At 40.9% G+C, this 15,091-nt stretch overlaps 3 protein-coding genes and 1 long non-coding RNA gene across 7 annotated transcripts in view; 2 read left to right on the top strand and 2 right to left on the bottom strand.

The window, feature by feature from the left end:
- Positions 1–1,268, bottom strand: part of LOC135352234 (uncharacterized) — a 61,240-nt gene extending 59,972 nt beyond the window's left edge. The window contains exon 1 of one of the 2 annotated variants that reach the window (XM_064551401.1): positions 110–1,268. In XM_064551401.1, the coding sequence (XP_064407471.1) occupies positions 110–434 (325 nt within the window). In that variant the 5' untranslated portion in view covers positions 435–1,268. The remainder of the gene's footprint in view (positions 1–109) is intronic. The other variant, XM_064551402.1, reaches the window with a different exon arrangement.
- LOC135352272 (uncharacterized) lies at positions 1,257–3,736 on the top strand. Of its 3 annotated transcripts, XR_010399700.1 has the most exons (3): positions 1,258–1,406; positions 1,460–1,936; positions 3,552–3,736. It is a non-coding gene; the product is annotated as an uncharacterized LOC135352272 (long non-coding RNA). The 3 variants fall into 3 exon arrangements; XR_010399699.1 differs by having other exon boundaries at positions 1,257–1,779; XR_010399698.1 differs by having other exon boundaries at positions 1,257–1,936.
- Positions 3,737–7,181: 3,445 nt separating this feature from the next.
- Positions 7,182–8,632, bottom strand: LOC135352265 (succinate dehydrogenase [ubiquinone] cytochrome b small subunit, mitochondrial-like). Its single transcript, XM_064551452.1, has 4 exons — positions 8,474–8,632; positions 8,323–8,373; positions 7,948–8,092; positions 7,182–7,392 (listed from the first exon to the last, which is right to left on the bottom strand). The coding sequence occupies exons 1-4, from the start codon at positions 8,553–8,555 to the stop codon at positions 7,230–7,232; spliced, it is 441 nt and encodes a 146-aa protein (XP_064407522.1). The 5' UTR covers positions 8,556–8,632; the 3' UTR covers positions 7,182–7,229.
- Position 8,633: 1 nt separating this feature from the next.
- The window catches only part of LOC135352264 (succinate dehydrogenase cytochrome b560 subunit, mitochondrial-like), a 44,799-nt gene continuing 38,341 nt past the window's right edge, over positions 8,634–15,091 (top strand). Inside the window, exons 1-5 of the mRNA XM_064551451.1 lie at positions 8,634–8,750; positions 9,122–9,166; positions 9,476–9,586; positions 9,770–9,831; positions 10,047–10,210. Coding sequence (XP_064407521.1) covers positions 8,728–8,750; positions 9,122–9,166; positions 9,476–9,586; positions 9,770–9,831; positions 10,047–10,210 — 405 coding nt within the window. The 5' untranslated portion in view covers positions 8,634–8,727. The remainder of the gene's footprint in view (positions 8,751–9,121; positions 9,167–9,475; positions 9,587–9,769; positions 9,832–10,046; positions 10,211–15,091) is intronic.

The following is a 15,091-nucleotide window of genomic DNA, read 5'->3' as shown; positions in this document are numbered from 1 at the left end:
TGTGTGTGTGTGTGTGTGTGTGTGTGTATAGGGGGTCCAGGGGGTGAATAATAGCACCTAACATCATGCATGTATGAGATATGCATTCCTGTGCTGAACTAGTGCTTACCCTCTGACTTCACATCAGTAGGATTGCTTGCATCAGTAGACTGTAGACGATCTTTCTCGATGGTCCTGGCTATGTCACTGTGGCCCACAATAGGACTTGACAAAGCTTTGACAACATTTTCCCAGCTTCTCTCACCACCTTTCAGCCATTCTTTCAAACCCTCCCGATAGCATTCCTTTGGATCGTCACGCCATTCTTTCCCAATACTGTCGATTTTATCAGAAGGTATTTTAAGAACCAGCAAGAAGTTTCGCCACTCGATTCGAGCATCAAACGTAGCTATGTATAGATCTCCTAGATCTGCTATTGTGAGATAGTCAGACATCTTCTCTGTAGAGAGTGGAATAAGATAAACAATGAATGTATATTAAATAATTATATATTATGTCAGACTTTAATAGTGTGTGCAAATTATATCATGCCATCTAAATCATGTACACTGCAAAAACACTTTTGTTATTGTGACACAGTTTGCTACCGGCACAAAATGTTATCTTGACAAAACGTTTGTCAATTTCCTGCAATTATTGTTATAACGACAAATCATAGTTTATTTAACTATTAATATAGTTTATCTAACTATTAATATTTGTTATTATATTGGTAGATTGTTATTTGAACACATGTGTTGTCATTTTGTCGAAGCGTTGTTGATCTCACATTTAGTGGAAGTTACCGTTCATTGTCAAATTAACATTAATGTGTGACAATAACAAATTATAAAGTTACAGCTAGAACTCTACTAAAAGATACGTGCAAGTTTGCATCACTGATTTCAACCTACTCAACCTATACTCGATTACCCTAGCTCGTAATAAATTGTCTACACTCAAACATCTCAGTTGCCCTGATGCTTATATCTTTGCATGCTCATGTTCAATTGTGTATGTAGCAATTGGAGACTTGTGACTGGGCATGGTAAGTTACAGTGGCAGTGAAGAAGTCGGGAGCCTCCAGAGTCCTTCAGTGCAGTGCAGTGCAGGCAGCCTTCTCTCTATAGCCTCCTTCACAAGGCCTGGCCTGAAGAGCGGCCTGGGATCGAGCTTCTGCTCTAGCCTCTAACTCTAGCTAGTCTCGAGGCCAGGAGAGTTTGGCCTCGAGACTATAATTATTATAAGCTGGAACTATAGGTGTGGCATGAGGGGGCGTTCAAGAATAACAGGGCAAGGCCTTTATACCATCACTGACTGCATGCCTGTACCCCTGGCCCTGGGCTACCATGTTCCATGTACACCAGCTAGGATCTAGGAGTCAAGAGTCACCTGCATCTGCAGCTTGAAAGAAAAGACAATTGCAAGTTAGTCAGTGCTCATTGCTAAACTCAACTTATTGCCCAATACTCTCTTTCAGATTTTCTTAAAGAGTAGATAGTACCACCATCTCAAAGAAAAAAGTTAAGTTCCATTGCATGCTGTTGGCGCATGGCATGTACATGATCCCAAAACTCTCTGAATTCACAGTTTACAAATCACTGCTATACCGTATCGGCGTATAACTCCACCATGTACCAGCTTCAAAGAAAAAGGATTTAAGTTATGTTGCTCATTGCTAAATAAATGTGTTTACGTGTTTCTTCCAGCTGCAGATTTTACCGTACCTCGGCCCCACAATGTGTACCAGCTAGGAGTCTACTTAACCACCTTCATCGACTTCAAAGAAACGACTTGCAAGTTATGTCAGATTCCATAAAACTATATAGCTAGCTAGAGGGCAACTGTCCCTGGCCTGGTTTCGACCTTCATCTGTAGCATACTGATTTACGAGTTTGCACTGGTTTCGACTGGTCAACTTAACCACCTTCATCGACTTCAAAGAAACGACTTGCAAGTTATGTCAGATTCCATAAAACTATATAGCTAGCTAGAGGGCAACTGTCCCTGGCCTGGTTTCGACCTTCATCTGTAGCATACTGATTTACGAGTTTGCACTGGTTTCGACTGGTCAACTTCGTCCATGGGGTGATAGCTAGTATACTGATTTACGAGTTTGTGTGTATGTGTCTTCATGTGTCAGTTACACTGGTTTCGACTGGTCAACTTCGTCCATGGGGTGATAGCTAGCATACTGATTTACGAGTTTGTGTGTATGTGTCCTCACGTGTCAGTTACACTGGTTTCGACTGGTCAACTTCGTCCATGGAGTGATAGCTAGCATTGTAATTTACCAGTTTGTGTGTATGTGTCCTCACGCGTCAGTTACACTGGTTTCGACTGGTCAACTTCGTCCATGGGGTGATAGCTAGCATTGTAATTTACCAGTTTGTGTGTATGTGTCCTCACGTGTCAGTTACACTGGTTTCGACTGGTCAACTTCGTCCATGGGGTGATAGCTAGCATTGTAATTTACCAGTTTGTGTGTATGTGTCCTCATGCGTCAGTTACACTGGTTTCGACTGGTCAACTTCGTCCATGGGGTGATAGCTAGCATTGTAATTTACTAGTTTGTGTGTATGTGTCCTCACGTGTCAGTTACACTGGTTTCGACTGGTCAACTTCGTCCATGGGGTGATAGCTAGCATACTGATTTACGAGTTTGTGTGTATGTGTCCTCATGTGTCAGTTACACTGGTTTCAACTGGTCAACTTCGTCCATGGGGTGATAGCTAGCATACTGATTTACGATTTTGTGTGTATGTGTCCTCACGTGTCAGTTACACTGGTTTCGACTGGTCAACTTCGTCCATGGAGTGATAGCTAGCATTGTAATTTACCAGTTTGTGTGTATGTGTCCTCACGCGTCAGTTACACTGGTTTCGACTGGTCAACTTCGTCCATGGGGTGATAGCTAGCATTGTAATTTACCAGTTTGTGTGTATGTGTCCTCATGTGTCAGTTACACTGGTTTCGACTGGTCAACTTCGTCCATGGGGTGATAGCTAGCATTGTAATTTACCAGTTTGTGTGTATGTGTCCTCACGTGTCAGTTACACTGTAATTTACCAGTTTGTGTGTATGTGTCCTCATGCGTCAGTTACACTGGTTTCGACTGGTCAACTTCGTCCATGGGGTGATAGCTAGCATTGTAATTTACTAGTTTGTGTGTATGTGTCCTCACGTGTCAGTTACACTGGTTTCGACTGGTCAACTTCGTCCATGGGGTGATAGCTAGCATACTGATTTACGAGTTTGTGTGTATGTGTCCTCATGTGTCAGTTACACTGGTTTCAACTGGTCAACTTCGTCCATGGGGTGATAGCTAGCATACTGATTTACGATTTTGTGTGTATGTGTCCTCACGTGTCAGTTACACTGGTTTCGACTGGTCAACTTCGTCCATGGGGTGATAGCTATAGCATACTGATTTACGAGTTTGTGTGTATATGTGTCCTCACGTGTCAGTTACACTGGTCAACTTCGTCCATGGGGGTGATAGCTTATACTATTTACATTTTGCACTACATATGTGTTGGTAACTTTAGTGACTTCAATCTTTTGTTCTGTAGGGGCGAAAATGATCTGAGGGATGTAGCGTTCATGAAACCAAACGAAACGCCTGCAGTTCACTGTACTGGAATTTCAAGAAACGCTAAGTGATGAACACTAAAAACAATTTACTGACAGAAGAAATTATTGTGCTGCATGTCATGTGATCCAGTGATCTTATTCTATCATAAACTCATTGTTCTAATACCGTTTGACCTTCTGCATGTGCGTACGTGCGCGAGAAAACAACTAATTAAATGACAAAGGTATAGTGTTAATTTAACAAAGAAATTCACTTTATAGCAGTGTTAATTCAGCATTCACTTTGCTATTTTGACATAGAAGTACAATAAATTGGTGAAATTCAGATGACATAATACTTTGTTGTTTTGACATAATTTCTTTGCTTGAATGACAAAACATTGTAGGTTGTTTTACCTTTGTCATTCTAACAAATATTATTCTGTCATGTGAGATTCATCACCGGGACAAACTTTTGTTTGTTAAATTAACAAAAGTGTTTTTGCAGTGTACTGCTTGGCCATTCCACGATGATCCCTGTGCTCAATTTATTTTCCCCAAAAGCATCTTCAAACCAAGCTTCAGCACCAACTTGTACAACATCCACAACGGAAAGCGTTTCACAATCTTTTTGGCAAGGACAACCATGAATGGTTTTATGTACACCAGGAAGCACTGTACCTGTCGCAACAATACTTCCATCTCTGCCTTTCATAAAAATCGTACTGACGGTATCAGTGTTAGAAATAGCTTGATTGGACAAGATTCCAGAAGGTGTTGCTTTGGTTGTAGTTTTAGTGGTTGATTTCTTCACAGTGGAAATAACAGCTTTGGATGTAGTAGATGAGGTGGTGTTGATTGGGTTTGCGTTTGTTGAGGTAACACTGGAATTTGTGTTGAGACTGGTTGTACTTGCCGAGGCTGCAGTGGCTGGGGTAGCAAATTGTTTCTTGGACAGGTCATCTGTGGTAATAATTAGAGAAACGAGGTGTACAGTTTGTCGTGCACCCAAAGCAATCAGTTTTACGTAATCAAATAATGGTATCTACATTACATTTACTTATAAAGCCTTACCATACAGAAAGTAGGAGCTGAAGGATGACAGGATTGCAGGGTGAGATTGAAGAAATTTTTTCCCATCTGTGGTTCCCACACTTAAAACCTTTTTATCAACAAACATCATTGTAGCCATCTCACAACCAAGTGATTGCAGCAGATTGGCCTGTATAAGTGCACAAGGTAAATATAGCCACATGTTAGGGTTTAGTGTGTTGTCTACATTATAGGCATTATATCATTTATAAGCCCGCCTCATAGTAAAAGTAATTATTTCCTTAGCTCGCATAAATCATAATAATTATGTCGCAATATCATAATAATTATGTTCACAAAATTAATTTTAGGTGATAAAATACATTATTATATGTGCCGTCTACGTGCACATACAGTACTCACAACACCTACATCTCCCTGATGTCTCTTAGCAACCCGAACAATGAGCTGCCTCTTCTTTTCCGGCGTTAGTTCCTCCTCATCCTCCTCCTCATTGCTACCCTCAATATCGTTTGCTACTGCATTGTACTTACACACACACACACGCGCACGCACGCACGCACGCACGCACGCACGCACGCACGCACGCACGCACGCACGCACGCACGCACGCACGCACGCACGCACGCACACACACACACACACACACACACACACACACACACACACACACACACACACACACACACACACACACACACACACACACACACACACACACACACACACACACACACACACACACACACACACACACACACACACACACACACACACACACACACACACACACACACACACTAATTAATGATCCCAGACTAAATAATTGGACAAAGCTAAAGCCATCTCATGTGTAACCAATACCGACTGCATGTACATGTTACAAATACAATTAAAGTCCATATAATACTAAGGCAGCGTGTATACACATAACCAATATTGACTGCAATCAATGCTACTACCAAGTAGTAGCTACATGTGTCAGGCTACAGCCTAAGAGTAACCAATGCTTGACTACAATCAATACTGCTAGTCTTTACAGCAGGTGATGTGTACAGGGTGAACTGTGAAAACATCTGTACCTTAATTAGCTGCAAGGGCTGATAAAGAGAAGAGGGCATGCAACTCACTATTAGTTTAATGTGCGAGCAAAACTGCATTCAATTTATTTTATAGCTATCTGCACACGTACTTTACACAAAATCAGAAGTAGTTTGTACTTTTCCAGTAAATTCCACCGCCCATGCACTTACAGTTTTTGCTCGCAAGCTGTTGCATGCCCTCTTCTATTTATTAACCCTTTATAATAAACTATGTTGACTCTACGATCAATATACTGGTAATTTACTCAACTCTCACGCAAATGCTAGTAAAAAGGCAGAGGTAAAACGCAATTAACTGGTCACGTGACCAAAATTGCTGTCCAAAGCGCAATGCTTACTTGGCAATTTTTTAGGATCTTTTTTGGACATAAGCAGACGGTAAGAGATGTAGAGAGTATTTGTATAGCTAGAAATTAATTGTATATAGGGGCTAGACGAAGTTTAATTACAAATGCATGTATTTGATGACAGCTTGTTAGTGACAATGTACATTTTTGACGTATAGGTATCAGATATGGACCGCATACCTAAAAAGAAGTCTAAGGCATCCAAGGTAAAGCTACAAGCAAGCTCAAGACTCCTTAATTAAAAAGTCGACATAACTGTTACAACTTATCCCGATTTTTAATTAAAGTAATCCTATACACAATTACTTTCTAGCTATACAAATACTCTCTACATCTCTAAGTGACTGCTTATGTTCAAAAAAGATCCTAAAACAGTATATGCCAAGAAAGCATTGCGCTTTCTGCAATTTTGGTCACGTGACGTCAGCCTACAAGGTAACTAACCAGTTGACTATGATCAATACTGTTACTAAGCAACGTACATACAGACTAGCCGACTAGCAATGTGCACACAGTGACTAGCCTGACTATATCATACTGACTATAGAGCATATCGCATATAGCATGACCAGACTCAATTTTAGAGACTGCATGTATATCATCCTGATACCAATGTTGACAGGTCAATCTCACGTTTATAGTATTTAATGTCAAGCCAGTCTCAGTACAGCTTGTCGAGCATTCAGAGTATTCTGTCCACAACTGTGCATCCCTTCTTCAAATTTCCTCACAAGAAATTCTCTATTGTGATCACTGTTCGGGAAGTCATGATTCTACTGATCACTAGCACTACTCTCCACCTTGTACCAACCAGCTGCGTTGTCCAGTCCCCAGTACAGTGCAGTAGTACTACATGTAGTGCAGTGCAGTGCAAACCGTGTGGGTGTGGTATATCTTGAGTTCATAGGTCAAGTGATCTGACTATAACCAGCCTTGACTACATGCAGTGCCAATGCTGACCATAAGACTACTATTAACCAGTGCTGACCCATGCGAATGGGGTGGCAAGCTTAAGACACGCCTTTCTCTTGCAGAGCAATTATTGGGTGTGGCCTGGTTGTATGAGGGTACCGCCCATTTTATAATTATGCTTATGCTAACATTCATATTAAACACACACACAACAGTAACAGCATAAACAGATAATTATTAAGAGAAATTGTGTAAGTTTCTGCTACTTGGACCATATTAGTTTAACTGCTGCACAAATGCCGACGTCAGCAACATTGAGGTAAACGAGGCCAGCGAATGTTCCCAGGGAGACCAGATAGAGCAGAGGATGGAGTATCTTCTTCATGGCCTCAGAACTGTAGTCTGCTATCACAGACTGCATGCCCCTGTAGTAACAATAATACATGGGTATACCGATATCATATGAAGAGCCGACAAAAGCTATGAGCCAGTGTTATCCCTGCGATACTTTTCTGACACCTCTAGCCTAAAACTCAGTATAACGCACGTACAAACGAGGGAAAATTGAACTATTATTGGCGATATTTAACACAACTTATTTGACGATCATGCTGCATGGCTTTATCGAAAAATACTGCACGGGACTGAGTATCAAGCTAAAACATTGGCAATTTTTAATTCTGGCGACCCTCACCTTGATTCGCCAAATAGCCAAATTTATCCGCTATATGGTAGTACTATAGCATCATCTACTAATACACCGGAACAAATACTGTGTATACTACAGCATCACAGAAAGCTCTGTAGACTATCGTAATGACTATAGAGCTCCAATAAGTTAGTTATGGTCATTCATATTTACCACTACATGGAATCATGATGGAATATAATTATCGTGTTAAAGAGGTCACTAAAACCACAGAAATTGGTTTCTTCTAACTCAAGTTATGGGCGCTCAAATAAGCTATTAAACAATTTACCAATGTCCGTGTAATGGTACCGTGACGGCCAGTCCATAGTCGACGACAGCGCAGGGGTAGAGTACAGCTGCTGGTAGGAGTGCTACCAGGCCAACCGTCACCAATCTCTCGTACTTCCAATGCTTGCTGGCTGTACTACTACCAGCTGTGTGTGTGTGTGAGTGAGGGGTTGAATAAATTGTGAGGAACTGCCTTATATCTGACCAGAGAATTTGGTAACTACTTTTTGTGTGTGAGCTTGGTGTGGAGAGTGTGTGTGTGTGAGAGAGAGAGAGCGTGAGTGTGTGTGGTGTGTGCCTGTAATTATTGAATATAAAATTAAAGTGCCAAAATACACTATTTCTGATTGTGTGTGCATGTGGTGTCAGCTCTTACCATATCTCACAACAGCTCCGGACTCAACAGATGGAGATCCAACTACACCACCTACAAAAAACCAAAGAAACAAAGTAAACATTGTGATGCTCTTTTATTAGAAACAAGTACAAAAAACTCCTTTTCTAGACTGCTAAGGACATTAGCTTACCTGCAGCGTGTAGCTGAGGTAGTGTGTATCTCCCGTGCAGTCCTCTCCTAGCCAAACGAGCCATACACAGAGCTGTAGCCATTTTGTCTACAACAAAAATTTGTTGGCACTAAACTGAGGATGACCTTTGACCTCTAAGACTATGGGTGGGTGTGTCCAAAGAAAGGGGGCGGAGCTGAGACAGCAAACTAAATAGAAGTACAAGTGCGAGTACAAGTGGTGGAGGATTAGAAAATACAGCAAGACAGCAGATAATGGCGTCTCTTGTGAGAATTGGGTAAGATCAGAATATTTCTGGGATCCTATATCATGCATTCAGGTTACCCAGAGCCCTTGAGTCTGTCAGACTAATTGTCTGGGACTTGTGTGAGAAATACTCATTTGTACTCAGAAGAATTTGGTGCTGTGCAGAAATAAGTAGTCAATGCAGAAATGTTCTTGTGAATTGTTTGTGTGAGGCCATGACTCCCACTCAGTTACCGGGAGCCTTCAAGATGCCCTGATCAAAAATGTATAATTTATTGACATCATCCGCATTAACATAACATGTTGAGTTCGGAATGCACCTCGTAGTCTGCATGTACTTCACTAGTAGGTATCCTGTCTCTATAGTAAAGGTGACCTTTATGGTATGCTCTCTTTCTGTAGGGCCAAGTTCCCTGTGATGCGGAGTGCATTGAGAGGAACCTCTCTGTGAGTAACCATACATGTATGGGCACACAATAATAATATTATACTGACAGAGATTATATAATCTGAGCAGATCACTATTATTTATCTTACGGTTGCGTACACGCACAAACCAGGAAATTAATGTGAAATCTATTTTGCTGATGCACTAATGCACTGTTGTACTTGGAAGTAGATATATGCATTTCCATCTACTCCACTGCCCATTAGAAAAACAGGTCCGTCTTGAAAAGCCTTAAGACAGTCTTATCTCTAAATTTCTGTTGAGTTCTGTAATAAGACGATTCTGCACACACACCCCCCCCCCTCCAGCTATCGACCAATCATAACGGCCGTGGCGTGTCAGAACTCGGAGGGTTATGTGTCTCGTAACAAGAAGATGGGACGTCCTCTCTCCCCCAGTTTAAAGCTTCTCGTCGATAAGTTAGTTGATTTCATAATTCCCACTATTCACTTCTGAAATTCACTGTTTTTACAGTTTGCCCAGAAGTGACCCATACACAACTACACTAACTATGTGTGTGTATACTGCTTCAGCTGTTATACAACAGTACTGCTCTTTCTAATTAATGTGTCAATTCCCATTCCTATCCCCTATTCCAACAGTCCTGAACCAGTGTGGATGCTCTCTATTGGACACAGAGCTTCAGCCTTGATCCTGACTCCAGGTACACTGTGTACCTGTCTCATAATTCCCAATCTAAAATTATCTGCTTTTATTTAGAAAACTTCCTTATTTTGGTTCGTGATAAATTATTATGCAAATGTGTACAATAATAACAATAATTATGAGCTGTTTTGAGGACTTATACGTATAATATAAAAATTTCACAGAAGGTAATAAAACCACACATTGACAGAATAAAAATTCCCCCTCCTCTAGTGATTGCCACGACAACGATGGAGTACATGATAAGTGGGAAGAAGTTTCCAGAGTTTCTCAACTCTTTCGAGTGGCTCACTTCCAACGCAGCATTGTGGACCTCCTTCAAGTTCATGATGGCCTTTCCGTTCGCCTATCACTGCTTCAATGGCTTCAGGCATCTCGTGAGTCTGCACCTGCACAATTAAAAATTTTAAAACCAAGAAATAGAAATGCTGAAGCAATATTAACTGACTTGTACAGAGCCTGGACAAAACCACTTGACATTATTATTTAATTCTAGCCTAAGGGCCAAACTGAAAGAAAGACAGGGGGCAAGTTGGGTCGTCGCCCGGTTTCCGTGAAACTTCGTTTCACAGAAACCGGGCGACGCCCCAACTTGATTATGTACTTGAGAAGGCGTATGATGTATTCAAAATTTAGGGAAATGACTAACTGATTTGTAAAGAAATACAAGAAAAGTCCCCCAAGAGGGAATCGAACCCATGCCTAATCTATCATCTAATCTACTAAGCCACCACCTTAACCACTAAGCCACACCTATTCTGTCCCTAGTCATCACATACTTATAGTCGATTGCAGATTTGCATTGCACTTGCAAAAGAAAATTTGCATGTACGTATATCTAGAGCTCATGTTTAGAGAGGTTCGAAGAGAGTCGATCTGCTGAACAACTGTTATATCATTTCAGTTTGCTTTCTACCCGTCACCTAGACAGTACAGTGGAACCCCTCTATAACGGACACCTTTGGGGAGCAATGTTTTGGCCTTTGTACAGAGGTGGCCTTTTTTTGTTGAGGGATTGTTTTATACACACATGCAAGAGAGAGTGCTCTTGCTTGGTGCAACACAGGCTTAGAAGTATTATCGAATAGTTATTGTGATTTTGCTGTTTGGCAATTCAACTGCATGTAGCTAGTGTACAGTGTACAATTATACAGCCTGTAGTGTGGTCCCACTGTGTGCACTGTAGCTAGTGTACAGAGCCTATAGTGTGGTCCCACTGTGTGCACTGTAGCTAGTGTACAGAGCCTATAGTGTGGTCCCACTGTGTACAGAGCCTATAGCGTGGTCCCACTGTGTGCACTGTAGCTAGTGTACAGAGCCTCTAGTGTGGTCCCACTGTGTGCACTGTAACTAGTGTACAGAGCCTATAGTGTGGTCCCACTGTGTGCACTGTAGCTAGTGTACAGAGCCTATAGTGTGGTCCCACTGTGTGCACTGTAGCTAGTGTACAGAGCCTATAGTGTGGTCCCACTGTGCGCACTGTAGCTAGTGTACAGAGCCTATAGTGTGGTCCCACTGTGCACACTGTAGCTAGTGTACAGAGCCTATAGTGTGGTCCCACTGTGCACACTGTAGCTAGTGTACAGAGCCTATAGTGTGGTCCCACTGTGTGCACTGTAGCTAGTGTACAGAGCCTATAGTGTGGTCCCACTGTGCACACTGTAGCTAGTGTACAGAGCCTATAGTGTGGTCCCACTGTGCACACTGTAGCTAGTGTACAGAGCCTATAGTGCGGTCCCACTGTGCGCACTGTAGCTAGTGTACAGAGCCTATAGTGCGGTCCCACTGTGCGCACTGTAGCTAGTGTACAGAGCCTATAGTGCGGTCCCACTGTATACACTTTTTTTGTGTGGGTAAACTTAAGGACTACACTATAGGACTACATGTAGGTTGCAGTAGTTACATGTTGTGGGGGTGTGAGTCCCTAGCTTGCATGATCACATACTGGAAGCTTACCAATTTGTAATGTGCACAATTTAATGCATGCATGATTGATTTCCAGTTATAGGCTCTAAAAAATAGGTCACCGTAGATAAACACATAGTCCGTGGGTGTTAATTAGTTAAGGAATGTGATTATATCTAATTGGCCTAATGTTCATGGAAAGGATTGATGCAAGCGCTTCTTGGGACATTTTTCTTAAGAAAATTAACAGTACTAGCCTCGTACATGTATGTACATGCATATAATTATAATGTTGTGGTCATGAAATTATCCGTATTGGTGCAATATGTTTACATTTTGTCCACTTTTACTTATTTTACCGATACTAGTGACTTCATTTTACTTGTAATTTACTGCACGGGCTTTGCGTTTGTGATATTAGAGAGATGGTATTCTGTGCAATATGTGTTTCCTAGCTACCAACTCTCTCGTATATAAGGCCCCAGCAAACAGAGAGCAGTCATCCAACCATCCCCATCTCTCCAGCAATAGAGAAAGAATTTCAGTTTAGAATTTACTCCAACCAAACTGACAGCCACTACAATGAAGTACCTTGCATTGATTCCTCTGCTCGCTCTTTATTTCCTTCACGCCGACGCCGTTCCTGATGACAGACTACAAGAATTGATAGCAGTGGTGAACAGCGTAACCGCGGTGATGGGTAGCCTCGACAACCACTTCCAGGCGTCTCTTCCAATGGATTTCAATTTTACCCGTGGCCATGAGGTAGTATGTCACATGTACGATCGGCTCCTCCTCGTAGATGCTCAGTTGATGCCACGTCCCTCTAATTACAGTCGCTCCAGTTTCAAATACATTGCAGAGCAGAGTGTCGTCCAATCATGCGAATTAGTCCGTTTCCTAGACAACACACTCCTCCGTGAGTGCACTGTTTTTAGTGTCAAGAGAATGTGCAATATCTACAGGATCGTCATGGGGAAAAGTGCGGTTGAAATTGCCGATGTTCACGATGTCTATGTGAGCGGTGATTTGAATCGTAGTGCCGGCTTTGCTGACAGGTGTGTGTGGCTACAGCCTCAGACCGTGTCCCCTTGCATGGCTTCCCTCAACATTTGTGAGATCCACGACTTGGCAAACATTAACCAATCAGAATGCAACGGACGAGAAGGCTATCGGTCTGTTAGTTGTGATGAATGAACGATATTATACATTTTGTAGCTACCCCTAACTTGTATCATTAGCCATGTAAATATATATAGCTAGCCCTGTCTTGTTATCATTAGCCATGTAAATATAATAATTGTGTATGACCCAATGAGTTTGTTAGCCATGTATATTATAGTTTTTATGCCGTACACTGTAGCTATATAGTTTTATTATTTTTCCTAAGCTAATAATTATTATGTATATAGCTCTATAGTCTTATTATAGTAGCTGGCCATTTGTCTCAGGTATTTGAGTCACCCACTCAAAACATGATTGTACTTCCGTACTGGAAATGGAACTTGAAATGGAAGTTCCATTTCCATAAAATTCCCTAATTACCAGTCTTCTTAGCAACCAAGTAGTTCAAGCTATGAATGTAATCCACCTTTGAGAAGCCATTGCATATTTTCTTAATTGAGTCATGAATAGTGATATCCGCTCGTATTAACCAGCTGTCTGTGTGTGAGGATATGACCACATTCCTTATAACTGTTGTTTTTATAATTATTCTGGATGTGTTTAGATTGGGATTGGTATCTTCGACTGTCTACAACTTTTATTAGGAACACCCAGATGCATTTATTAGCCCTTAGAGAGGTCTACAAGTTAGTGTGTTTATTTATAATTATAGTTAAAGGTCGTTTGAAACTTATTTTTGATTTTGATATAGTCTATAGTCTAAAAGTCTAGCTATACATGCACATGCATGTATACTACATCTATACAAAGTGTTTGTACGCCTAATTGTGTTACATAAAAGTTCTCTCAGTTAATTGCAATCGGTTGTATCTACTTTTCCATTCTTGTATCTTTTCAATGATTGCCTGTGGTATGTTGGGGTCGGGGTTCAGCCACTGACAATCAGTAAACACAGTTTGTGTGGGTGGTATGTTAATGATCTGATATTCATTAGCCGTTTAATCGACACGCATGCCAGCACAATGTAGTTGGTTGTCAAGAAGAGAGGCTTCGTAAGAATAGATTGAACAACAATATGTTTATCGCTTTTAAAGTTAGTTGCTTATTAAATGATCCTTGTTCCACATCAAAGAGAAAGTAATTAAACTCCGTGGTGATATTCCATGACCTCGTGATCGAGTGGAACCCCAGAAACAAGACTCTGATTTATACAATACCCGTTGTGCACTTTTGTACTCATGAAGATTCAGAGAAGTACCGTATAGCGGGTTATTTTTGGATGGTGGAACTTGAATTTTCGTATGATAATTTCGTATTAAAGAGCATCATATGAAAATTAAAACTACGAAATTATTCTACCGCAATAGGTTCAATGTCACTATCCTGAGCTGTACTAAATTAAAAATCTGAAATATTTAAATAGGTTGTTCATACGAAAATTTGCACCAACGAAAATTACCCGCTATACCCACGAAAATTTCTGCTAAGGGCTCTGGGCCAAATAGCGAAAATTTCCCGCTATACAGTATAATTATGGTATATTAGTGCTCATCACATGATCTCCAGCCAATCAGCTTATCTGAAAGCAGTCAGGTGACCATGGATTAAATAACTTAATCCACACTTAAGTGTGCTCTAAGTTGGTTAAGTGTGCTTTAAGTTGGTTTGTTAATGCACACTTTTTAATCAAACAACCATAATACAAGCAGATTGAATCTGAATGTCATCATAATTATAACTAGTGTTCAAGCTGGCGCTGTGCTAATGCCTCTCGCCATGTTTTTGCTTTCGCTCAAAAGTATTAGAGTGTTATCTATAATGAAAGTTAGCTTATCTATATATAAAGTCACTGAGAAGAAAAGACTTATTTACATGCATCTATTGTTGTATTATGTGGCTTACCAGGACCTCAAGAAAGAAGAAAATTGATTCTTCCAGGATCTGTAGTTCAGTGTATATAATATCTTGTAGCTAACAAAAAGCTAGCGCTTTAGTGCAAGGCTAACTCATATGTTGAATAGAAAGTTTGTACGGACAGATGATGCTATGAAAGATTCTGAAGAGACTGCAACAGCCTTTAATGTGAGTCAAACTAGCCATAACTCGAGAAAGAAGCTTTAGTTTGCTAATCCACGAATCAAAATCCAAGAGAACGTGGCTAGAAGCCTATAGAAGCTGTTAGTTTTCGTCGCATTGCAACCGTTGAGCAGTTACTGCTGGAATACACA

The sequence above is a fragment of the Halichondria panicea genome, chromosome 1, assembly GCF_963675165.1.
Source record: "Halichondria panicea chromosome 1, odHalPani1.1, whole genome shotgun sequence".
Taxonomy (NCBI): Eukaryota; Metazoa; Porifera; class Demospongiae; order Suberitida; family Halichondriidae; genus Halichondria; species Halichondria panicea.
This window is presented reverse-complemented; position numbering and strand designations above follow the sequence as displayed.

Bases quoted from the DNA above. Each gene is read 5' to 3' on its own strand.
- LOC135352265 (XM_064551452.1), bottom strand. From the start codon at position 8,555: ATGGCTACAGCTCTGTGTATGGCTCGTTTGGCTAGGAGAGGACTGCAC. The intron at 8,093-8,322 runs GTAAGAGCTGAC...ACACACACACAG, and splicing joins CGGAGCTGTTGTGAGATATG to CTGGTAGTAGTACAGCCAGC. The intron at 7,393-7,947 runs GTAAATTGTTTA...TTGTTACTACAG, and splicing joins GTACCATTACACGGACATTG to GGGCATGCAGTCTGTGATAG.